General features: G+C 40.7%; 3 protein-coding genes across 5 annotated transcripts in view; 2 read left to right on the top strand and 1 right to left on the bottom strand.

The window, feature by feature from the left end:
- Window positions 1–62: 62 nt before the first annotated feature.
- On the top strand, window positions 63–5,779 carry LOC132450155 (meteorin-like protein). Its single transcript, XM_060042172.1, has 4 exons — window positions 63–2,526; window positions 2,803–3,200; window positions 4,075–4,134; window positions 4,497–5,779. Exons 1-4 carry the CDS (start codon window positions 2,435–2,437, stop codon window positions 4,844–4,846), a joined length of 900 nt encoding a protein of 299 aa, XP_059898155.1. The 5' UTR covers window positions 63–2,434; the 3' UTR covers window positions 4,847–5,779.
- A 5,678-nt stretch (window positions 5,780–11,457) lies between these two features.
- On the bottom strand, window positions 11,458–15,529 carry LOC132450124 (aquaporin-8-like). Its single transcript, XM_060042131.1, has 5 exons — window positions 15,145–15,529; window positions 14,558–14,684; window positions 13,700–13,914; window positions 12,701–12,835; window positions 11,458–11,718 (listed from the first exon to the last, which is right to left on the bottom strand). Exons 1-5 carry the CDS (start codon window positions 15,423–15,425, stop codon window positions 11,676–11,678), a joined length of 801 nt encoding a protein of 266 aa, XP_059898114.1. The 5' UTR covers window positions 15,426–15,529; the 3' UTR covers window positions 11,458–11,675.
- An 8,284-nt stretch (window positions 15,530–23,813) lies between these two features.
- arhgap17b (Rho GTPase activating protein 17b) overlaps window positions 23,814–26,299 on the top strand; it is a 33,165-nt gene continuing 30,679 nt past the window's right edge. For 2 of the 3 annotated variants that reach the window (XM_060042079.1, XM_060042087.1), the window contains exon 1: window positions 23,814–24,267. In XM_060042079.1, the coding sequence (XP_059898062.1) occupies window positions 24,215–24,267 (53 nt within the window). In that variant the 5' untranslated portion in view covers window positions 23,814–24,214. The remainder of the gene's footprint in view (window positions 24,268–26,299) is intronic. The other variant, XM_060042094.1, reaches the window with a different exon arrangement.

Here is a 26,299-nt window from a genome sequence, read left to right as displayed (position 1 = left end):
AAATGCACAATATGGTGGCATAGTCCTGCACCGACATGGTGTACAACCGACATGGTGTAGGACTGCCTCAGGATTATGCAAAAATCTAATACATAGAATAGGATAAACATGTCTCCTAATCCATCCGATGTTCGGTCATTTTAAATCAATGCTATAGCCTACGCTACGGTATTAGTTAAACATTGAATGTTTCGTGTGTGCCAAATTAAGGCATGTGTTTTGCTATCCAAAAATGATGATTATAACAAATATTATATATAAATTATAACTGATTGTAAGGTAGGCTACATTTTGGAGACGTAGACCTATTCTAAAAAACGTCGATCAATTTGGGGTCAATGAAACATGGCTTTCTCCAATTCATACTTTGACTAGAACTCGCGGCAGCTTTTTGCCTAATTTTGTAGGTGGGCCAATATAATTAAATGTATTGATCCCAGAATAAATAGAATGTTAACTGTTAATTTCGTTTTATTGAGGTGATATTCATTCTTAAACGTTTTAGGCATGTAAGTCACAGAGGACAAGCTGTCAGTCTAACAATGAAGGAGTCCTCAAACACTATACCGAAAACCATGCAGGAGCTATTTCTCTTGGAGAAAAAAATGTTGCGGACTAGTGATAAAAGAGGCAGTTGTCTCAGTGAATACATAAAAAAATGCGGTATTTAGCCTAACCTTCCCTTTGGGTCGAGACTTTTACGGTAACTGTTTTATCATAATATATTTAAATGGTTAAATCGAACTAGTGCGTTAGGGCCATATGGTAAGTGTTTCAACTCAAGTTTGGACCCATCAAACTCCCTTTATCTTACTTTGTTCATTCTTTCTAAAACTGTGTAATGACCATGTCAAAAAAATATCTGGCTCTGCAACCTTAACCTTTGCGAAGCAATAGTTTGCCCAGACAGGTAAAGAATCTCACCGAGTTCCTGGTTTATTTGATAAATATTTTCCCGCGTTCTTTGATGTTTTCACAGTTAATTATGCCTGAGGTCAACCAGGCATATAGGCCTAACTACTTAACCTAGATGTTTAGGCCTATTGCACGGATTAAAATATTTTTATATTTTTACACAAGTCTATAATTGGTTTTTAATACAGTTGGCCTAAGTTTTGCAGGTGATTCATGAAGATAAACCAATGCAGTCTAGTCCAATGAAAGGTAGGGATGGTCTATAGCTGGCCTTTGATATTTTGTAGCCACACATCTGACTAACTAATGGCCAAAGCAAATACGAACGATGTAAATATTGCTGTATGACAAGAATATGTTTAAATGTAGTACCTAAGCTCCGGTAGATAAGGGATACGGGATTTATGTCGAGGGCCACTGAAGGACTGTTTCATTTCATGGACAAAGACTCCATTCATAGGCCCCCCTCGCGATGGGAAGAATGGTGGTGACACGTGATTCCACAGTTGAGCGACTATACGGAGGCGGCATAGTCAACGTTTTAAAATGCAAGCCATATCTCCTGGACTATTTATAGAGACGTTGCCAAGTAAGTTTAAGTTTGTGCCACATTTGCTGCACATTTGCCATGTTCAAGATGTATTATCCACCTGAGCAAACATCTGTCTGACTTCTCCTCTAGTGTGAGAGAGCCTGCATAACTTCCACCTGAAAACTCGTAGAAACAGATTAATTTGCCCATGAGACCGCCAATAGGGCCGGGGGCTGCTGCAAATTAATTTATAACATTAAATGTTTTTCCTGCCTTTCAACGAGACAAGAAATACAATGGGCACCACATCGTCGGGAACATCGTCACCACCAGAGGTCGCCACAAACCAAACAATGAATTGTATTGGAACATTTTAAATAAGAGGGTTAGTAGGCCTACTATATATTGTAATAATATCTAATAGCTCGACTGTAAGATTAGTAGACCTATGCCTAGACGTGGGAGTTGACCCCCTGGTTTTATTTGCATTTGGCATCCACTTCTGCAAAACTGTTTTAAGAGAATATCATTTATAAACCAACATTTAATAATAAGATAAACATTTTGAGATGGACCGTCCCGTTATAGGGCTATCTATTGCAGGCGCTCATGTAGAAGAACGTTTAGGCCTTATGTTAAATGAATCATTGTTGTGGTTTAAAAGTTATGCACCCCTTTTTTGGTTTAACCATCAATCACTGGTGGACAGCCTCTTCTACAGACTAACCAATCACAAGCAAATTGCCTCCTAAATTCTCGTAGGGTCTGCCGTTCTGCACAATGAGTGGTAGGCTACGGACGGTAAAGAGGCCTTTCAAATAACACAAGAGAGAGGGAGAGGGTGTGCCTTATAGTCGAGTCCCACGACACCCACTATTCAGTCAGCTTCTGCTCGAGTTTCTACTTGTTGCAAACGAAGTTGTATTTCCCAAGTCATGTATTTTACCTTTCTTCGAGTCAATTTTGTAGTTATGTCTTTTGGTTGAGATGTCGTCAAGAGAGAGTAGGCCTATATTTACTTTAATACTGGGTCTTCATTTGTGGCATTTTGCCGCCGGTTCGTGCGATTGGTCTGGAAGGTAAGAATCAATTATTTCAGAAAATTGGTTATTAAGAAAAAGTATGATTATTTTGCTTCCTAAAAGCAAAACATTGCTTTGGCAAGACAAAGGCTTATGTGCATGGATTGCATAGGTCTGTGCAACGATTAGGGTATTGTCCTAATTGAATATCCGTTAAAACATTCATGCTATGGGTTTGTCATTCAAATTCCATACTCTGTTAAAGGTTAGGCCTACAAATAAACCTGATCTCAAATAGACCCATAACACTTATGCGCTTTCTGCGTTTCCTAGCGATCTGACACGAGATAACGACTCCAGAACCGTGCTTCAAGTTCGGTTGCGCTGCACCGAGGGCTCCGTGGCTTGGGTTTACCCGGGCCAGGCCCTAAGGGTGGTTCTGGAGCCCAACCTATCCTACGCCAACCACACCACCGTCTGCATCAAACCCTTTCGGGGTTTTCGCCAAGCAAGCGTGTACGTCGAGCGTGCCGGAGTTCTGGAGCTGCTGATCACGGACGCAGGACGCCCAGAGCAGGTATTCTGTTATCGGGCAGATGGATCGCAGCAACCCGCCATATACATCCAGGTCCATCCGCAGAGGAACCTCAGGCGACGCACGGAAGGCTTCAGATACGAGCTGATCTGGAATAAGAATATGTCTCCGATCCTAAGCCAGAATGCGAAGCAAAGTAAGTAAACCCTACATGCATTTTTTTGTGTCATTTAAAAAATAGCCCCAAAAAGAATATTTTTTGGAACAATCCTCATTTCTTAAATAATCATTCCGTTGTTAAGATGACGATTCAGAATAATTATCTTCACAATTGAATGAAACATTGCTAGAAGTTAATATTTTTTTAATGATTTCTGTGGTGTACAGAAACCATTAAAACTGATCCGTAGATCGTCTGATCCAATCTCGGTTAAACTTCAGCAGATAATGGCCGACCTTGTTAGGAGTCATCACCATGACTTCACGCAGACTATTTGAATATGGTGATCAGGGACCAGAGTTCCCATGCTTGCAAAGACCCCCGCCCATTGCCAAACCACAGAAGCCCTCAATGGCAAATATTGAACAGATTCTCCAAATTCCCCATCATTGTTTATGCGCGTTGGCATTTAAGCTCGCTTGCATGTCTCTGCTCAGTGATTACAGCCAGATGCCCTCTTCCACTTAGTTTTCCGTCTGTCTGGTCGTTTCTCGGCATTGACAGAGTGACAGGGTAGAATATGACTAATTGACCTTCACATTCTCCACTCTCGCACCGGGTCTTTAGGTTCAGCCTGGAACAAAAGGAGAGCACATTTTGGGTCCGGACTATCCAATTATTTTGATGCTAGACTGTTCGTAGAGCAGTGAGCAGGACAAACTCATTCCTTCGTGTCTGACCCTTGGCTGCTTTCCACATTTCCACATTTGCAGATGAAGGAGACACAGAGGTATTGGAGTGAGCTGGATTCCTCTCACTGTCTGTGTGACGATCGGTCTGCTATAGATTTGATAATGTTGTACCAAACCCTGTTTGTTTTATCTTGTTGATTATTTCCCGCTTCCAACAGACTCATGCCAGCCTTGCAATGACACAGAGCTCTTAATGGCCATCTGCAACGGTGACTTTGGTGGGTATATATTCAACCAAGACACAATACTTCAGCCTACCTATCTTCAATATCCATAGTCCTCCTATATAAGCACTAATGCAACCTTATTTTCTGCCTTTTAAATGCATGATGCCGTTACATACACACTCATCAATTCAAACCCCAGAATATGATGGGGGTTTGAACACCTTTAAATGCTGATTAATACCCCTTTAAGACTATCAATGAGCTATCCAAAACATAACTTAATATAAATAAGCAGTTAGTTACTATAAGATACTCATTGGGTAGTATGGATCCCTTGTAAGTTGTATGGCTCCCTTGTTTGTTGTCTTTTAGAAGTGAATGTTTATGCGCCTCTGTTCTTTGGTTCTTTCCAGTGATTCGGGGCTTCATCAAAAGTGTGTCCCATGACCCAGAGCGGCAGACGTCATCGGTGGAGGTGTCGGGGGGAAGAGTCTACAGGCAGCGTAGTGGCGTCTTTATTCAGGAAGCGGTCGCCGCCACCGTCGTGGGGGGATCCACAGCCCCTGGCGCCACCTGGTGTGGGCGGGTCCGCGTGCCACTGCAGTGCCATGTGAAGACGGGTGCCGGAGAGTTCTTGTTCACGGGATCGGAACACTTTGGGGAAGCCTGGTTGGGCTGTGCACCGCGGTACAACGACTTCCTGTCCCTGTATCGGGCGGCCTGGGAGGCACGGCGACATTTCTGTGACTTCCCGTTGGACTGAGTTTGGTTGTTAAGGTGGTTGTCTGCATCTGGGCGCTTTAGTTTCTGTTTAAGTCGAAACAATCAACCAGTATTTACTGGTTAAGGCGTTCAAATGGAAATACACTAGATCTCAGACAGAGGAATGGGTGGGGTGGACTTTTGTTTTTATTATTAAACAACTCCATAATGGTTCTTTCTTTGGATTAAGGGTGGAGCGGGGGTAGGGGGGGGGGGTTGCTTGAGGTTGTTTCCATGGTAACGGTCTCCATTATAGTGTCAGGGTTGCCGTGGTGTTGTCCTCACTGGCAGAGATTAAGCTGTCGGAGGCTCCGCTGAGGACGCGTTACAGAGACATGACACTTGGCCCAGCTGAACTTAAATCGCTGTTTGTCCTGGAAAAACTAACTGCCAGTGTCTCTAAACTCGGAACTCTGAAAGGCTGGATTTAAGTTTCTAAGTTGTTATTTCTTATTTTCACTGGGGCCTTTTTCAGCTGTGATTCTAATTCTGTATATTTATGTCAGTTTGGATTTATATTGTGGTAATTGTATGATGTCTGATGTCAGTGCTGCTACAGGGGAGGAATAATGTTTACATTGTAGGATTGTCAAAGTTTGTAATACAAAGACATTGTGGTTTCTGTAGAGTGAGGATGATGATTTTGTCCAGGGATGAAAAAATGACTAGAGCCCTTGCCATGGATCGTCACAATGATATAAACATAGGCACATTAAACCAAAAAGTCATGGATAGTTTTTTCTACTTTAAAAATAATATTATATTCTGCGTCCTAAAGATTGTGTCCTTAAGACACATTTTGGTATTGGTTCAATTAATTATTTCTGCTGATTAGCTAAACAGTATACCAGCTCATCAGTTTTAATATGTTTGATTCAAGGATTTATATGTTATCAGTCCCAATGCAGAAATTCATTAAAGACCATTGAAAGTCAATTTTCATTCATCTGAAGCAAGAAATCCAGCCGTTCAATTAATGTGTAATTGAGTGTTTAGAATTGAAGACGAGCTCATGAACAGTGGATAAAAATCTGACTTTCATGAGACTCGACCCCCGCCCGCCCCCTCGCCAGTCAATCCCCTAGGAACTGAACGCCTTGTGTGGCTACTCCCCCTCTGCACTCTCTCACTCACACACACACGCACACGCACACAGCTCTATATAATAGTTTATAATCGCTGCTTTATGAAGACAATGAGCTTCCGGAACAGAAGCAAACTAGACAGCCCTTCTCTGTATCTTACTCTTCCCAAGCAGGCCATGTAATAACAATATCAATGACATCATTTATTCATGTGATGTGCCTATAATCAGCAGAGACCATAGCACTAAGTAAACTGAACCAAACGCTTTTCTTCTGGGGTTGTGTGGCTCAGAATCACAACCAAAATGTAATTTGAATAGTTGAATAGACAGATGCGGGGCCCCACCTTAAAAGTCCAGGGTCCCTCCCCTTTGCCCTCCCCCAGAAGAAAGGAACAATTACAGGATGCTTAAAGCCACTGCTTTCTTAGCCCCTGCTAACTCTTCTCCTTGGCTGAGCAGCTCTCACAAATTGGAGTGTTGAACTTTTTATTGGAGCTAAATGGCCGCCAATGAAAGTGTTAATGTCTTGGCGGTGTATGGGGCCCCCAACAATGGGCCCTGCGGTGACAAGGCCTCAAGCAGACATAATGACCATTGTCACAGCTGCTGTCATCTCCAAACCATCAGGGGTCATGGACCCGACGAGCCGGAGCTCCCATCTAGGCTCAGCAGTCATACCATTCCCCCTATTCGTCTGTCTGTCTCTCTCTCGCTCTCTCTCTTTCTATCCATAATCATTATCTCTTGCTTCTCAATATATTCCTGCTGTTGTAAATTTTCTTAATTTATTTTCCCTCCAGGGTGAATTAAGTTATCTTGGCTCTTATGTATTTTGTTGTAAAATTCTACATATACTATATGCACAATAAACACATTTCTCTTTTCAAGTTTTAGAGGTACATCAGAAATGTATGCAAGTCTCATGTTTCATCCCATCCTAGTTCTCTTATTTTCTAATAAAGGATAAGAAAGTGATAAAATAGACATCACTAAAGGGAAACAGATGAAAACACTGCTGTTGGGGAAGGGAAACCAATCAACAAAAATATCCTGAACATTTCCAACCGATATCCGGCCACATGCATTGAAAGACAAAAACTAAATGGATGAACTAAATTAAATCCTTTCTCAGGATCAATCCCGCCCTCGGTAGAGGAGGGGTGTAATTTTATTCTATATTATTCTATATTATACTGGAAAGCTCTTCAAAGCCTCCAAGCTACTCTCTATAGTCTGGGAACGCAGCCGGCTCTTATGGGGAATCTGCTCTGCCAGCATTCAACTTGGAGCCCCCTTGGACGGCACACTAGCAGGAGTCCAACCCGGTCTCTGAGAGGGGCCGGGGGGTAATTGGTTTATCCCAGTGCCTGGGCCTGCTTCTCCATGTGGGCCACTGCTGTGTGGAGGTCTGGGGGTACAATATACAAACAGCATGATGCCCTCTGGGACTGCCTGGGCATTCTCAGCCTTTATGAATGTGGACCCAGACTGGGTTAGCAGCAGGGGCACACCGCCTGGAGACTCAGGAGCAGAGGCTTCATTGGTTGAAAGGAATCACCATTTGGGGCCTTTTCTCCGGGTAGCTTGGGTTTGTGTTGTTGAATATCGGTGGCATGGTGATTCGATTTGCCGAGCAAAGAGGGATTTTAACTTTGAAACCTTTTTCTTTTTTGAAACCGTCTTTTATTCATACGACAAGACAAATACGTTTGTCTGCACTTCTTTTGGAGGCAAGAGTCACCATGTGTAGCACCTAGTGGACTGGCTCTGGGGGCATTTCAATAGGCTTGTGTAAAGACAGACTTTGTAAGAGATGTCTTGACTTTTACAATAAACTATTTGGATTTGTTTAATTTGACTATCATCGCTGCTGTGTTAACACCTATAATGTGTTCTGAAACTTAGTGGATTGTACCTAGCTATTTAACAAGGCTTTATGAGTCATACAGACCCTATATAAGCTTTAAGTTAGGAGCTATCATGCTCTGCTTATAAAGAAACATAAAAATCGACACAACATACACACACAATCATTTATCATGCATCATGTACTAAAAAGTAGACTAGTATTAAAAAAAATGTGAGGGAGGGATGAGGGATAAATACATTTTAAGAAAAAAGACAGACCTAAAATGATGAGGTCATTTGACAATAAATCTGCATTTGCAACAAGCAACACGCATACAGATTCACACACTCAGACACACACACTCAGACACACACACTCAGACACACACACACACACACACACACACACACACACACACACACACACACACACACACACACACACACACACACACACACACACACACACACACATTGTATTGTACAGTCTCTGAAAACTGTACACAACAGATATTTGCATGAAAACGTTATGTCATATATTATTTAACACCTAGACCCATATATGCTCTATTATCTTTTTAGAATATATATTTATCATCGCTCATTCAATGTACATAGTGCTATACATATGTGATAATGTGCAGAGGCGATGTTCTCATGATGGTGTGCTGTGCTTTAACCTACGGGACCAAGGGGGTGGCGACCACCCCCCTCCGAAGAGACCAACACCCAGTGGTACGACCTGTAGTCGCTTACCAGAGCTGGGACAAAGGCTCTTGCCAGGTTCAGACAGGTACCCGATACACCGCCACTGAACATACAATCATAGAGTCAAACAATAATAGCAGTACAAAAAATAAAAGAATAATACTAATAAGACGTTTGCGAAATTTAGTGTGTACCACTAAGGCCCAGCCTGCGTTGGAGAGAGGCCGCGGTTCAGAAAGGCAACTTCAAACAAATGCATCCAATTTAAACTTTTCAGATATAGACTTGAAATTTGGCATTGGTATCCTATGGAATCTACTCTTAGTAGCCATATTTGACCGCCTAGGCTACATGGTTTTGACGTAACGTTGTACCTGTTTAAAATCTGAGATATGTATATATTTTCACTTTAAAATGTGTATCTCTGCCGTCTTTGGACGTACTGCTATGAATTGATCACCATATTGTCCCACAGTCACCTGATACAGGTGTGCCAAGTTTGCAGCTTTTACCACCTCCAGCACCAAATCAGTTTGAGTCTTGACGTTTGGAGTTGTGGTCATTGCATCCTATCCAAATGTTCTGACCATATGGGTTGTGACTTGAACGTTTTTTATCATCACGAATGGTGCATGTGTGCTTACATGTTTCACACATATTGCACCTTCCTACTGTTAATGACAGCCTGTTGAATTCATAAACTTCCAGGCCTTATTAAAGAGCCACCCACGGCTTAATATGGCACATCCTTTGATTCCATTACTCATTTTACAAGTTAAAGGAGAAATCCGGTGTAAAATGGATCTGGGATATGTTTAGTATGATAACGAGTTGGAATGTTCGTTTGGGAGAAAAAAAGCACGCATAGACGCATTCTTGAATTGGCTGTTTTTAGCCGATTCTACCAAAACTCTTGGAAAAAACTTGGAACGATGGGGGCATGTGTTATGGTAAAAACGAAATTGTTATTTTTTAACCACTTAAAAGGTTAGAAGTAGCCCGACACTTCTTTGGTAGTATAATAAGGGTCTTAACATATAAAACGAGGCATTGATAACTTTATAAGTGTACAGATTGTTTAATAAAAAGAATGTTTCGATAAGTAGATTGGCGAACACAGAGCTTGTGCCATCCGTCATCAACACGCAAGCTCTGTGCTGAAAAAACAACACAACGTCAACACAGGACGTCCTCGTACCCGGAGTAGTGTTGGCGACCAGGCAGGTCATGGCCTCTCCCCGAACAGGGCGCCCACTAGCTGCTTCTCAGACTGCAGCAGGGTGAAAGCGCACCCTAGGCCTTGCCATAGTTCTCCGCCGAGGTCAACGCCTCTGAAGCCAATGTAAGCCAATCAGTGACACCATGTGAAGAGGTCATTGAGAAGTCACAGAGATCAAATCATAAAGAACAACGGGTATATACATCGTTAACTACTCATTCATTGGGTGATTAGAAGTAAAGATGGAGAAGATAATACGGAAAACTCTTTAACCCTAAACCCTAAAACGTTTATGGTTTGTAAACATGATGTGGCCGGAGCCATCCAAGACCTCCCCTTCGCTATGAAGCCCCGAGGACCCCTGGCTGAGCAGGTAGGGCGCCACCATGCACATCTCCACTGCCAGGGTAAAGGGGGGGGGGTGAAATGAGAGCCACTGAAGGGAGAGAGAGTGCAAGGGAGGAGGAGAGAGAGAGAGAGAGAGAGAGAGAGAGAGAGAGAGAGAGAGAGAGAGAGAGAGAGAGAGAGAAAGGGGGGGGGGGGTAAGAGAAATTGTTATTCCTAATTTATTTTTATAATCAAAGTAATAATTGCAATAACTAAATAAATTATTATTATTTTTCTTATGTGGGAATTTAACTACTTAGTCACACAATGACTCATAAAACTACGTTTTAGGGTAGGCCTATGTTATATTTTTTTCCTGAAGATTGATAGCTTGTAAATGCTCAACCACTGAGAGAAAAAAAAACGGAACCTCTGAAACAATGCAACAAAATCATTTAATCAGCTAATAACCTTAGTAGCCTATAGGAAAAAAGAGCTTGACTTAATAAAACCACAACATAAACCTTGCACCGCCATTCCGCGTGCTTATTTAAGTTACCGGTCAGTATCCCTTGGATTTCATCCATCTCCAACTTCTTCTCCTCCGCAATTGTATACACAGAGTCTGGGAGAGCGAGAGAGAGAGAGACAAAAGGGGATGAAGCCCATATAGGTATTTGTGCCCAAATATCCTTGCTTCTGGGTTCCGTCACCTGACCTTTTCAGAATTCAAGGGTTTAAACTCACCAGATAAGGGTAGGTCAGGTTGGTTATGTGACCCACAGGTCATCAGTTTTGTAAGTGTAGAAATCAGTTTCGTAAGATGTACTAAAGTCAGAATTTATAAAAAAAAAAGGGAACAAAAATAGATGTAGGCCTAACAAACAGACAGACACCCCTGAACTTTACAGAGAGTTCAATCCATACAAGGATTACGGATTCAGAAATGGGATCACAATGGGCTGCTTCTGCTGATTATTGCTTCTTTGGTTTGCCGACTTACCTGAAAAAAATAAAATTAGCCAAAAAGATTTGCCTTTGAATAGCAATTATGGAGAACAAAGACCAAAGGTAAATTAAGTGATAGATATCAATGTACGATTGTGAAGCAAACAGCCACTAAGGTGCTTTTAGATCCGGATCTTGCATGCAAAAATCCTGTGGAATACGATACCAATGTGTTGTGTCTGTCTTAATGTTTGCATAAGGAGTTCGACTTATCTTTCCATAGAGATAGAGCTTTATATATGTGTTCACGGGTGATAGTTACCTAGAAAGATGCAATATTGGAAATGATTGACTAATCATTAATGCAGCCTAGCCTAGTAGGCCTATATGATAAATAAATTAGAATAGACCAAATCTTGATGTCTTTAAATGTTACCTATGAATTCAAGTCTGAATTGGAATTAAAGAAATGCAGTTATTGATTTATTTAAAAAAGTTTATTCAACACAAATACATATAGGCCTATCCTAAAACAATGAAGAAGCAATACATGGTACAGATAAAGGGTTAGGGTTGGGATTAGAGATTGTGGTAAATGTACTTGAAAAAAAATCAGTCATTATAAAATCAGATTTGAAGCTGTACATTTTATATTATAATGCAATAGAGTAAAAACTGTAAAATTAAGGTTGATTATTTCAGCAGCACTCGGATCTTCTCGTCACCTAGCAACAGCCTAAAAAAAGATGACATCAAACTACGTGTCATAAACGTATAATTATGATACAAATAATCATGCAACTTACTATTCATTTTAGGCTACACATCTCAAAATTAGCGATGTGAGTATGAAAGTGTATGGGGGGAGAGAGAGAGAGAGAGAGAGAGAGAGAGAGAGAGAGAGAGAGAGAGAGAGAGAGAGAGAGAGAGAGAGAGAGAGAGAGAGGGAGAGGGAGAGGGAGAGAGAGAGAGAGAGAGAGAGAGAGAGAGGAGAGAGAGAGAGAGGTCCATAGTTCTAGACAGACACAAACATGTCTTTCACAAGCCACAGTAAAGTGAAATATGTGTCAAAAGACTATTATGAAACAGTGATGATATTTGTTGTTTTTATGACGATTCTTTATGACTCCAGACTATCTTTAACATATTTTATTGTTAGTACATATTGATCAATAATCGTAAATGTTATCATACTTTAAGTCAATCAAATACAAAACATGTTGATACCGAAGTTCAGAAAAACATCCTGTGAATAGAGATTTAGAATTATTACCAAAGATCACAGTTATGTAGTATTTACTAATTAAGAATCAAGCAGATTATTTGAAAGGGACTTGGCTCCAAAGGGAGGGAATCTATGGGCCCTGGTGGGTTGAGCAGTTTGCACTGGGATGCCTACAGGTAATGGACGTTGGCGTACGAACCAGCAACCGTTCAGCCAGGAGTTACACAAACTAAAACAACTAGACTATTCTGGCTATCGACTACGGATTACTCCAATATAAGTGTTTCAAATAACGTGATTTAAGTAAAGTCCTTTAAAGTAAGTTCAAGCCTGCCATCTTTATATTTTTACAAAAATCATCCATACATTTTTGAATAATCAAGCAACCAGTAGTAGTTATTCCTCTTATAATGGTTAGAAAACACCAAGATGAAGGCATTGATATCCTGTGACACCCTCCTACAGAGGGATAAAGACGGGGGTTGGACTGCACCTTATAATGCTGCCGGTGAGCAAGGCACCACCCATGGGTCCGATCCAGTAGATCCAATGGTAGCTCCAGTAGTTTGCCATCACAGCTGGGCCGAATGCCCGTGCTGGGTTCATACAAGCGCCTGAAACTGCACCTCTATGAGGGTAAACAGAAACAGAGACAGCAACACACACACACACACACACACACGCACACGCACACGCACACGCGCACACACACATACACACACACACACACACACACACACACACACACACACACACACACACACACACACACACACACACACACACACACACACACACACACACACACACACACACACACATAGAACCAAACAAACACACACACACACACATACCCGCACACACTCATACACACAGAAATCCACAACACACACACAAGCACACATTTCACTGTAATTCAAGTATTGAAGTCGGTTTGGCTGCCACAGCATAAAAGGTTTCTTGCAGTATTAAACATTCTGAAGAAAATATGTGTGGTTGCCTATGGGACCACACACAGTATCTATTGGCCTATCATTTGTTGTTGGCATAGCTTATGCTTTTCCATTACTTACGGTTTTTCAAAGATATTCCAAAACGTTCAAAAACAGAAAATGTAGTGTGTACTTATTTATGAAATGTTCGCTGTCGGTTTTAAACCCAGAAACTTATGCTATGAGTTAAAATAGCTGACCAATCTTTTCTTGTGATCATCTCCTCTCCTCAGTTGCCAACACACGTCTATTGCTAAGTGCTTTACAGTGCCTTAAATTAAAAATATTAATGATTAAGTATACTTAATTTGAAGTGTACTTCAATGTGTATTTTGCATACATTTTCTGCACCCACAATATTAGGGTGATGAAGTGTGGTGGCATGTGAAGCCCTTGATTTGAGACTGTGATTAAGGACAATACCAATAAAGTGGACTTGACTTGAAAAATTGTCAATATATGTAATTATTTTTTTCATGATGACTGAATAAGAAACTCACCCTGCCAGAATGTCCACAGTAACAGTGAGCCCTATGCAGAGAGGTGCCAGCAAGCTGTGGGTGCGCTTGTTAACGGCCCCCATACACACTACCATGGTGAGAAACAGGGTCATGACCACCTCCGCAACCGTGGCCCGGCCAATCTGGCCTTCCCCCTGCACCACGTTGAATGCTGCTCCAGAAGAGTTGTCAAAGTTCTCCACCGAAGAGATCGTCTAGACACAGAGAAGGAGTGATAGAGTCCCTATTTCCCCTCTGGGATGATTAAAGTACTTTTCAACAAAATTTGTAATTTAAAAACCTGTATCTATATGCAATAATAATTCATATACAAATGATACTGCAGAAGACTTTATGTGTATGAAAGGGGTTAGGTTAGGGTTATACATTTCTGTGTATATTAACTGCATGTAATACATAAATTATATGTTTACAGATGCTGTATTTGAATTTTACAGCAACGTTACAGAATAATTTAAATACATTTTTAATTAGTTTAACTTATTTTCAATGTATGGCTAATATATAAAAAAATCTGTATAGTCTTTAACTCTTGTATTTTATTGCCCTTTAACCACCTAACTTATTTGCCTTGTTTAGCATTTTGTCACACTAATTTTAAAAGGTGTATTTTATTATTTTTTATTATATATTAATATGTGAAATGTCTAATATGAATTCTACTTATGTCCGTAGACTGACACCAGAGATCGTTAGATGTCAAAGCTAAGTTGAGTCTCTGTATCATGACCCAATAATTAGGTTTGGGTCTAAAGTTTTAAGCACACTATCTGCAAAGAACACACTGTTCAATGTCTTCTATCTACTTTATGACATAGTGGTCACCCAGACTATTACCATAGCCAGGCCAGCTCCTATCATGCCCCCACAGAGCTGGGCCAGTATGTAGGGCAGCAGTAGGTAGATGTTGAGACCCCCGATCATGAAGACCGATACAGACACCGCAGGGTTGAAGTGACCCCCGCTGCAGGGACAGACACATGGTTCATACGGCATTACATACCGTGATGGATAGGAAGACAGAGATCAGCAAATAAAGACAAAGAGGAGGAAATAGAAAAATAGATCAGTGGAGTTGACGCACAGACATACATACATAGATACAGACTGATAGGCAGATAGATAAATACAGTGGAAGATAGATCCAGTAGATAGATGGACAGAAAGACAGATATATTGACAGATAGATGGACAGACAACGATAGATTTATACAGCAGATAGATGGTTCAAGTATAGACGAAAAGAGACGCAGGCAGATGGACAGACAGAGATAGATAGAGTAGATAGATCCATTAGATAGACGCAGAGACAGACAGACAGTCATACAGTCAGACAGACAAACAGAGAGACAGACAGATAGATACAGTAAACAGATAGATACAGATGACAGACAAACAGACAGAGGGACAGAAAGCCAGTCTACCTAATCTCTCCCAGCACGGCGATGACGATGGCCAGCGCCAGGCCGTGGGCCAGGGCCGGCTGCAGCCGCCCCGTTCCCGCTGTGTTCTCCATCACCGACAGGCAGCCGGCGAAGATGAACAAGGTGGAGCCCAGGAGCTCGGCCAGACATGGCTGGCCAAAGTGAAGGAACGCGCGGGCCCACTTACCCCCCGCACCAACCCTCTCTGGCGGCTGCACCACCTGCACCTCGGGCAGGGCCAGGTCGTAGGAGTCTATCTGCTTTGAATCCTTGGAGGACATGATGGGGAGCAAGACCTGCAGAACCTGGCCCGTGTATGTGTGTGTGGGTCAGGGGAACAGACTGGACTGGACTGGGATGGCATGCTTGTGGTCTATTCATGATGATGAAGGGGGTTGGGGAGGATAGGGTGAGATAAGGGAAGGTGGAGTCAGGAAGGACAATCTGGACTCTGAAGGTGTCATGGGAGGATCATTGTTATCGGATATCAACAAATTATTCAGGACAAATATATATGTTTCTTTCATCTTCAATTATTTAGGATTTTTCATTTTTTTCATGAATTTGTTTTATTTGTTCAAGCATTTCATGGACATTCCTTGAACCATAAAGAAAAACATAAAGATACTTAGCAAAGTGTCAAAGAAGGTTATCACAACAAGTTAGTGGTTCTTGGGTACGAGCTGACCATAAAGATTAAGGTAATGTTTTGAGATAAAGAATATGTGGCTGTTGAATTGTCCCCTAATGTATACATTAACTATTATGAGGTGTTGGGGATCAACTCCAAAGGTGAAGAGACATCCTAGGTTGTAATCATTATCGATGATAACCTGAAGATCTCAATAATTCACCTGACCATTTATGTTTGTACATATACCCAGCGACGTCGTATAGGGGGGAAAGGTTATGACAATTATAAGGCCCTAGCGAGCTGTGAGCCCACACACAGCCCCCAGTAGCCTCTATGACAAAATGATTATGCATACACTGAACTAATATATATTAATATGAATGAATCCGAATTAAAACAAAGCCAAAAATCATACAATATTCTAATTTTGATCATTTCAATAATCCCCTTGGCCCCTTCTTAAAAAATGGTTTGGTCCACACCGCGGTTCGTTCTTCCCATGGTCTTCCTCGTCGGAAGTGAGTGAGCGCGAGCGAACTCTAGCAGGGTTAAAGGTTCGTAACGATGCCCCCCAAAAAACACAAGTCTGGACACCAGAAAAGACTAGAGAAGGAGGCCAGGAGTAGGGGCGGCAGAGCAGGGGCCCAGGATATCAAACACTTTTTTTCGAAAAATGGTGAGAGTCGTGTCATTTAAAAATCGAATCCCTTCAGTGTCATCAATTATCACTGGTCCGCATCATAGACTGCATATAAAAGTGTTGTAGGCCTACCTTCAACTGTCTTTGACTGTTTAGTTTAAAAAAAAAATCCTTCAATTCAGTATCCGTCTAGTCCAAAAAATCCCAGCTGCTTCTGCTGCTGCAGACGGTGTGCAGACTGGCTCGGAGTCGGCACCGCGTGCATCAAAGCAGCGGTAGTAATCACACAACCGGACGGTGTAGAAAGTTCCATCAGTTAAAAATAGTAAATCCAGTTTTCAAATCCATGTTAAAATTGGCAGGATATAGAGCTAGTTAGCATGAAAAAAAGGTGCTAACAATGTCAAATGTGATGCGTTCAGGTCGGCTCGGTAATATGAATATTAGGCAAAGGTCTATAATAGGTCATCATGATGTGTTCTAATGTAAGAACAAAATGTTGTTTATTCAGCAATATAAAATAGATAGTAAATATGGAATATGAGCTGTTTAACGTCCTATCTTGAGTTCTGATCATCTTATATGCAAATTAATTAAAGGCACCCAGTGCAACTTTCGAGGCTTAAAAATAAACATTCAATTTCTAGTCTTTTTTACACGTAGTAAGTTTCAATAACTCCATACCATTACATACCGACATTCAAGCAGCAAAGATGAGACGTCGTTGTGTGGTGAGAACTGATAGAAAATCGATAACAACAACAATGCCGCCATTTTCTTTATTTTTTGTAACCTACAATAAATAAAGCAGGCTTCCAGTCAATGGAAAAATGGCTTCTCCCCACCGGCGATTGTTGTTGTTTACGATTTTCTATCAGTTCTCACCACACAACGACGTCTCATCTTTGCTCCTTGAATGTCGATATGTAATGGTATGGAGTTATTGAAACTTACTACGTGTAAAAAAGACTAGAAATTGAATGTTTATTTTTCATTGAATGTTTACATAAAGTTGCACTGGGTGCCTTTAAAGCAATAATATAATAATACAAGTTATCTTTCAACAAAAAAGTAAAAAAGACTATTTAGAATTTTGGACAGTCTACAATGACTTTTGAATGGTTTAAAAATATTTTTTGCCCGGAAAAGTGAAGCTGTCCATCTAGAGCTAGGTACTAAGAAGCCCATTTATATTTTGTCCAAGAATAAGTTAGTTCTGCAACAGTTTTTCCATGAAACATAACATTTAATGTTTACAATATATTTAATGGACCAATAAACCTTTATGATCTGCTGTTCCAGAATCAGTAGTGGCTGCTTCATCTGAGTTTGACCCCACAGCAGACGCTCACCCCCAGCAGTCCAATGATGCCTTTGATGGTGAGTGAGGGATTAAGAGTAGACACTGGTTGGCTGTTTCTGTTTATTAGTGAACTGCTGTATCACTGGCAGTGACCAAGATATTAATCAACACCTTGACTATTTCAATTATATAATAGCAAAATATAGGCTACATTTTTTTATAACTCAATTTATGTCACTATTGCTGTTGACAGAGCCAGGCCCAAGTTCCCAAAGCAAGGCTACTTACTATAGTGAAGGGAATTGTGAAGCAGATCAAAGCTGTTGCAGTCATGAAACTGCTGAAGACAGTCAGAGCACAGGAAGTACAGAAAGACAGGAAAGAGAGAACGAGGAGGAAGAATATTTAAAATGCGACCTAGGATTATGGCCAGAGAAGCTCACAGACCACGATCGTGGGATAATTGTCAAAAAGCTAGCCACAGCCACACAGAGAGATCTGACCTTGATAATGCCAAAGGATTCAGATGGAAAGAAATTTCCAGAGTATTTAGAGTATACAAAGTCAACAAATGGACGGGAAAAACAGAAGAGAGACTGGTTAATGTACAGTGAAAGTGCAAGAGCAATATACTGTGTGCCATGCATGTTATTTTCCTGTGATGGCCTAAAAAAACCATCAGCCAGTGCACTTAACACCAAAGAAGGGTACAAAATATCAGATCTCAAATGGCAGAGAATGTACAACAAATTCCCTGACCAGGAAGTTTGCAAGGCGCACAAAACCTGCTACCTCAAGTGGAAAAATCTGAAATACTCTTTGATGGAAGCAAAGGGGATAGACAGCCATCTGCAACAAGAAATCCAACTTGAAGTTGACAGAAACAAAGCTATTCTTGAGAGAATATTAGATGTTACACTTTTTCTGGCCTCAAGAAATTTGCCATTCAGAGGGAGCACAGAAACGCTTGGTGATGCACGGAATAGTAACTTCCTTGGCACTGTAGAGCTTGTAGCCAAGTACGATCCTCTGTTGAATGATCATCTGAGAAAAGTGAAGGAGAAAAGACCAGGCACCAGAGTGACCCATTACATTAGCCCAGAATCTCAAAATGAGTTCATAGAACTATGTGGAGAAAGAGTTTTGAAAGAAATACTGAAGGAATTTATTACTCATTAATATGTGATGCAACTCCTGATTTCTCCCACAAGGAACAGAATGTAATTCTGTTGAGATATGTCGTTCAGAAGGAGAATGATCAGTGGGATGTAACTGAACGTTTCTTATTTCAGTCTGAAATAAGGAAAATAAATCCACTTGCTACATATTCACCATGTGCCTCACATACTCTAAATCTTGTTGGAGTACATGCTGCAGAGTCATGTACCGATGTTGCAAAATTTTTTGGGTGTTTGAATCGCTTGTACAATATCTTCAGTGCCAGCCCAGAGAGATGGGCCATTCTCAAAGAGAAGACTGGCTGCTCCCTTCACCGCATGTCTGATACCCGTTGGAGTGCCCGCATAGCGGCTGTTAAACTAGTTGCAAATCACTTGCCACCTCTCCTAGAGGCCCTGGATAGCACCTTTGCTAGGTGCAGCTTGACTAATGAAGTCAAATCAGAGGTCACTGGTCTCAGGAGTTATTTTACATCTTTTAAAGCCATTGTTCTCCTGACTGTCTGGAAAAAAATACTGCAGTCCATTGAAGACAGAAACATAATTCTGCAGTCAGGAAAAATTACACTAGATGTAGAAGCAGCCAATATACAGGCATTGAAGGAAGAAATGCAGCTCTTTCGCAACTCATGGGATGACTTCCTTGCAGAGGCTTCCCTTATCGCAGAAGCTATGGATGTTTCCACTGGATTTCCAGTCAGCCACAAGCGAAAGAGAAAACGTTTTGTAGATGAGAGTCAGAGGTCAGAAGAAGAGGGAAACCAACAGACTGAATCAAATCTGTTTTGCAACAGCGTGTTCTATGTGGCTTTAGATAACATCATCTGTGCCTTGGACACCCGCTTCCAATCCATTGTAAAATATCTGTGAGGAATTTGCTGCAATACTGAAAATCAAGGATTTAAAACATGATCAGATTCACTCAGTTTGCCATTCATTAACAAGCATATACAAACAGGATCTTAGTGCTAATTTTGAAAGTGAAGTGCAACATTTGAGGACTGTTTATAGTGCCACATGTTCAGACTGCCACTCCCCCCCTGAACTGCTGAATTCCTTTCATAAACTTCAGCTTCAGAGCATTTTTGGTGAAGTATGTGTTGCCATCCGAATCTTCTGTACATTACCTGTGACTGTTGCAGGTGGAGAAAGGGCGTTCAGCAAACTGAAACTAGTTAAGAACCATTTCACATCCACAACAAGCCAAGAGAGGCTAAATAGCCTTGCTAGACTTTTAATTGAAAGTCAGCTAAGCCGACAATTGAACTTCCAAGACCTCATCAGCGAATTTGCTAACAAAAAGGCCCGGCGTTGGGCTTTCTGATTAGACTTACAATGAACAAGCCAATTTAAACTTTAATTGAGATTAGATGAGGCTTGTTGTTGTTGTTTTTGATATTTGTTTTACAACAACGTAGTCCATGTGCTCTTTGTTTCACTTGCACATTTAAGTTAAATGCTACATATTTACCTGTGGACTATCTTGAGCCAGGACACTTTGTTTTTTGCATATCAGTGCTTGATTGTTAAATACAATATAATACCCACACACCCATTTGTTGAGTGGTTAATTGAAAATGTATTTGCAATCAGAGGTGTAATAACGTGTTGCAGATCAGGGAAATGAGAATAAGACAATTAATAATACCAAATTTACATAATAATACTCTGACTTGTTAAGTCGTTAAATGTAAAAAAGGTAACAAATTGGGTGTATTACACGAGGCACCGAAAAACAAGAAAATTTAAGGTGGCAAGGAATGGGGTAGAGGGGCCCACACGATATTCTTTCAGGGGGCCCAGAATTCCTAGCAACTGCCCTGCATATACCTAAAGAGGCATTGCTAAAATTGCAATATGATAGAAAGAAAAATAAGTAATTCAGACTCTTTTGCACCATTTGAATTGTGGTCCCAAATGTTGCAAGTACTTTTTAAAATCTGATTTGAAATCCTACTCTCTTTTATTAAAACACAACCTGTACTCAATCTCTGCATGCAATAAGGATGACAATAAATTTCTCCCTAGATCAGGAGTTCCTGATCACTGATCTGGCACCCCTATTGGCTAGTTGAAGAAACCAACTAGCCAATAGGGTAGATTGGTTTAAATATTTGTATTCCAATTGCAGTGGAATACAAATATTAAACAATAAAATGCCACAATTGTTGGAGAATACAATCAAATGTACATCCAGTTATTAAATATTGGTTTATTCTCAGTGGAATATCCAATATTTGAGGATAGTTTCAGAATTAAAAAGAAAAAGTGAATGGAAAGGATGTTTTGTTTGCAAGTTAATGCAATGTTTTCTATGGTTGCCATTGCGGTTGCTAAGGACGCTGTTAACGCTGAAACTATGTAGATTGCATGTTATTAGAATCATTGTCTTTGTGTTAGGTAGTTATCTGCACTATGTTATCATATTGCTAGGTTATCATATTGCTACGTTATACTTTATTTCGTTAATGTTTTGAGTAACCCAGGGATGATATATTTCTTCCTTTTTTTGGAAAATACGACAGACTAGAATCAAATGTTTCGCTATGGCAAAATGGTAGTTTATGCCATTGTTTCCTCAAAAAGTTCAATGTTGTTTTTTATCTTCTGATGACTTACAACAACCTTTTGCATCACTTGCTGCTGATAATCTATTTTATGTCCTTGAGGCACTCTTACATATACAGTCAAAGACACCCCAGGTCTCTGGCTCTTTCACAAGTGTCCTCACTACAAGGGCTGTAGGGCTACAACCCAAACATGGAAAATATTTTAATCGTCTATTTCATCTGCATTTTACTTTATGAATTGCATTTACGCCAATAACCTTAAAACCAGTAGTAATTAGTCACGAAACAGTTAACAGTTTTTCAGTCCAATCGGATAAAACAGACAAGGAATGTTTATCAATTTATTTATTTTTCAATTATGGCCACGGGATCCCTGCTGCTGCCAATTGATGGGTTGCGACCCACAGTTTGAAAACCACTGTCATAGCAGCCAGGTATGTGTGAAAGTACATATCAACAATAATTAATCACCTTGTTTGACAAGGAGTCCATTGGCCTGTTTATTTAAAAACTTGTATATATTGTGATATAGTTGCAGAGGCAGTTTACTGATGTCAACTTTTGTTCTATCTTTTTAAACGATTGGGGAACCGTTTTTGATTCAATGCCAAATCATAAAGCATAAACATTCCTATGATTGTGTCCTTCTCCGAGGTTCTCTTAAGTCCTCTGGCTCAACACAGAGACTACACAGAACCTGGGTACAAACAGTCCTCTGGCTCAACATAGAGACTACACAGAACCCGGGTACAAACAGTCCTCTGGCTCAACACAGAGACTACTCAGAACCCGGGTACAAACAGTCCTCTGGCTCAACATAGAGACTACACAGAACCCGGGTACAAACAGTCCTCTGGCTCAACACAGAGACTACACAGAACCCGGGTACAAACAGTCCTCTGGCTCAACACAGAGACTACTCATAACCCCTGGATACACACAGTCCTCTGGAGCAATATAGACACTACACTCAGAACCCCTGGATACACACAGTCCTCTGGCTACTTGACCCCAAAGAGCCAAACTTGGACTCATACGTTTCTAAAGCGGTTGTCCTTCAGCTCCATCAAATGAGGATTAAAGGGAAGCACTGTTTAAGTGAATGATTATGTCCACCTTGCAATAACCTTCAATGGACTGTTATAAAGCCTTGAGGGATTAATGTATTGGTCATCTCCAGACCGGAAACAACTACAGTATATACGCAGGTTAAACTAGCATTATCAACACAGAACAATGAAGAGGAACGTGGAATCCCACTACTGTTCAAAATAAGGGGGGATTATCCCAGATTGTCTCAGAGAAACAGAAGTGATGGATAAGATAGCGGAAAAGGTAGGACCTTATTCAATAAGAGGCATGCGCAAATAGGATAAGCTCATCAAATTCTTTCTCTTCACTGATTCTGAATTAGTTGTTCTTTGGTTGTTGTATTGCATGATAGCCTCAACAGGATCACACACACCTTTCTGAAGGTTTCAAAAACAAATGATTTAAATTTTATGGCAGATACTTTATACCTTTATTATGTACAATTGATATTAGTTTACATACTAATAACATAGTCATTACAAACTACATATTTGATAGGACATAGAGGGCATTTAAACTCAATGAGGCTATATATATTGCTGATGGTTACATAGACTTTTTCTTTAATTAGATGAATAACATATATTTGAATTCATGGTGAGCTTTGATATTGTTAGTAAATAAAGTTGTAAGAGTATATAGCCTATAGACACGCACGAACTCACGCCCACACGCAGGGCCGTTGCACCAAATCCTGGGCCCTGTATACAAGAGGTCATGATGCCCCCCCCCCCTGCGCTGAATTGTTGACGGGGGGTGCGACTCCTAACCCTATGGGCTGGTGGATAATTCAAATAAAACATTAAAAAAATCTTTTCTTTTTTTGCCATGGGCCCCCCCTCTGCCTTTGCCCCCCCCCCAGGACTGCCTCACTTTCCCCCGCAGTCCGTCGGCCCTGCCCACACGTATGTTATATGACGCAGCAGTGGCCAGCAGGTTGCAGCAGAACACAAAATGCCGAACGGCTGAAAAATAAAAAGTTGTCAATAGTAGTAATACAAATATTAAACAATAAAATGCCACAATTGTTAAAGAATACAATCAAATGTACATCCAGTTATTAAAACGTAGTTAATTCACCTAATATGTTTCCTGACCAGATGGCATTATTTCATTTAGCATATGTTTTACATTCGTTGCATTTTAATCGCCTCCCAGAATTGTCGAACTTGCTCGTTGATGTTTTTTTTGCACAATAATCAAGGGCTTGTGGGGCCCGACCAAGGAAAAATCCATGCTGGCCTGGTTTTAACTGAGATATCACATGTCACCGTTCGCCCAGGGAGCATTACAGTAGGGAAGTAAAAAGGCACTTCCTTCTTCCTATAATCCTCACACACCGGTTGCAAAACCGTTTTGGACTTCTTCGAATAGTGGAAATGAGACGTCAACGAACGTAAACGATAGTTTGTTAAGTTGTTATTATAGAATTTTAAATATATTTTCTGCCCCGCCAGGTAATGTCATTGGGCTTTAATCGATCGCTTCCAGCAACGCTTTTGTTAGTTATGCTGTAAGTCGAAGCCCAGCTTTTTCTGACTTACAATGGCTGCTACCTAGAATTACTTTTTTGGATATACGGTGGATGAACCGAAGTACTCTGAAGAGGACCTGGTTAATTTGTTGTTGGATACATCGGTGCACGACATCAAAATGAAAAAACAGTTTAATCGCATGAAACTGATCGCCAACCAGACTGTTGGAAGGTATGTGTAATAGGTTACATTGTTGCATATAGTTGTAGCGCCCCCAGCATCGGGGCTTTTGTTATTTTCACGTAGCCTAAGTAAGTTGTGGAACGTTCTCTCCATGCACTTTTTTCACCTGCTGTCACTTATTGCAGAGCCAGGGCTGGGTCAACTTTTTCCGTAAAAAGGTTATTCAGAGTACATGCACACTTACTTTTTAGAACTACTGGAATTATATGTATTTAGCTTACGCTGTTCAACCAGAGAAGAAATAGTCCTACACAAAACATAACCATTCAAGGAATCGGTCGCTTCTCAAGTTAGTATACTTGTTTATGTTCGTGCTGAGTGCTACAATGTGTATTTTTCAGGTAAAACATGCGATCTATTGCTTTGCCTCGATATGTCAATAACTCGAATCACACTTGTACATAGATGTGTAGTGTCTAGATAATACATGACAGCTGAGCGGACGAGTTGATTGCAGCCCCACCCCACTCTACCACGCACTGCAGTCTACCCACATCCCTCGCACCACGATAAACCCCAAACATCTTCCTACCCGACACACACCAATCCTACCGAACCACACACGCGCGCGCGCACACGCACACGCACAAACACACAGCTTAATAACTAATAATCCATGATCTCATTCATAAACCAACTTCTAAATTCCGTTAATTGCTCCACCCCAGCAAGTAGCCGCTAATGCTGATGAGCCAGTTGAGGTGTACATGTCAACAAGGGGGTTTGTTCTGTCCAGTAAGCATTTTTGCATTGTTGTTGACACTTGGGAGATTTTTTTAACAAAGTAACTTAGAAACAACAATATCTTAGAACAACAATGGTTCTGTCGAGATTTATGGAGCAGTTATGAATAAAAAAAATTGTGCAGAGCAACATAGTAGGCCTATTGGAATCAGAAAATGCAAAGAACTAAGCAACAAACAAGAACATGGCTACCACGTGTTGGCTACGCTTCGAAAGACAAGGCATTTGTAGTTACTTTTGAAAGGTGTTATGATAGATGTGATATATAGTGTGAATTACTTTCTAACTGTTTGGTTTCTATTACACCATTTATATAAACAATAAAGACATTGGAAGTTTTGAATTTATGGTAGCGTAAATAGTTTATACTGTAGAAATACACGTTTACTGTGGTATAACCCTCAGCACATCGCTTTACCTCACACACCCAACATATTTGTTGAAAAAGTCATGGTGCCATACACGTGTGATATAAACAGTAAACATATAGTTATTAGTCATCAGCTTTTGTTTGCATTCAACCATCTCTGCCTTTGTGTTATGTTTATTGTCTGTGTTGACTGCCCAGCGTTTAGTATTGAAGGTGTCCTATTCTTAGTTAGACAGCAGTGCTTGGCTCGTCTCTGGCCTCCGCCTAAATCAGTGCTCATTCAATATTGATAGGAGAGCCTTTGTATTTCCATTGACAGACCAGAATAACTGACCTTTAACAGGAGATTGTGTAAATGATTCCTCATGTTAAGCGATTGTCACATTGTGACAATTACACATTGCTCCATTATCATACATTTAGGACACTGAAACATTGAATTAGCAAAGCTAAAAACACCATCAGATTAAACACAGATTACAAGTATTTAAATATTATTATAGCTTGGCTCCAGGATGGTTTGTAGAGTCTGTACAGTATTTGACTTCCAGGCAAAAGTACTAGTTTTGAACCCGAATGTCTTGACTCCCTTCAGGTATCCCTTGAGCGAGATGACTAGTCTTCGCTGCTATGGAGTGCAGTTAAAATCCAAGTTGCATTTCATAAAAGCGTCTGCTGAATTACTTATATTAAATGACGCCCTGTTCACTGCCAGCCTTACAAGACATGACTGATTTAAAAGATATCCTGGGGTCCAGCAGTCCTACTATGTTAAAGAATGACATCTGTGGCGAGATTGCATAGAGCCTTGATCGGAAAACAGAAACTACAAGGGGCGGAGCTGTGCCTTCATTGCGGAGATATTCTACTGAAGAAGAATCTTAAGGGGTTTTGTTTAATTCTACA

Source organism: Gadus macrocephalus, chromosome 2 (assembly GCF_031168955.1).
Source record: "Gadus macrocephalus chromosome 2, ASM3116895v1".
In the NCBI taxonomy this organism is placed as follows: Eukaryota; Metazoa; Chordata; class Actinopteri; order Gadiformes; family Gadidae; genus Gadus; species Gadus macrocephalus.
The sequence above is the reverse complement of the archived record's forward strand: the minus strand, read 5'-3'. Positions and strand labels throughout refer to the sequence as shown.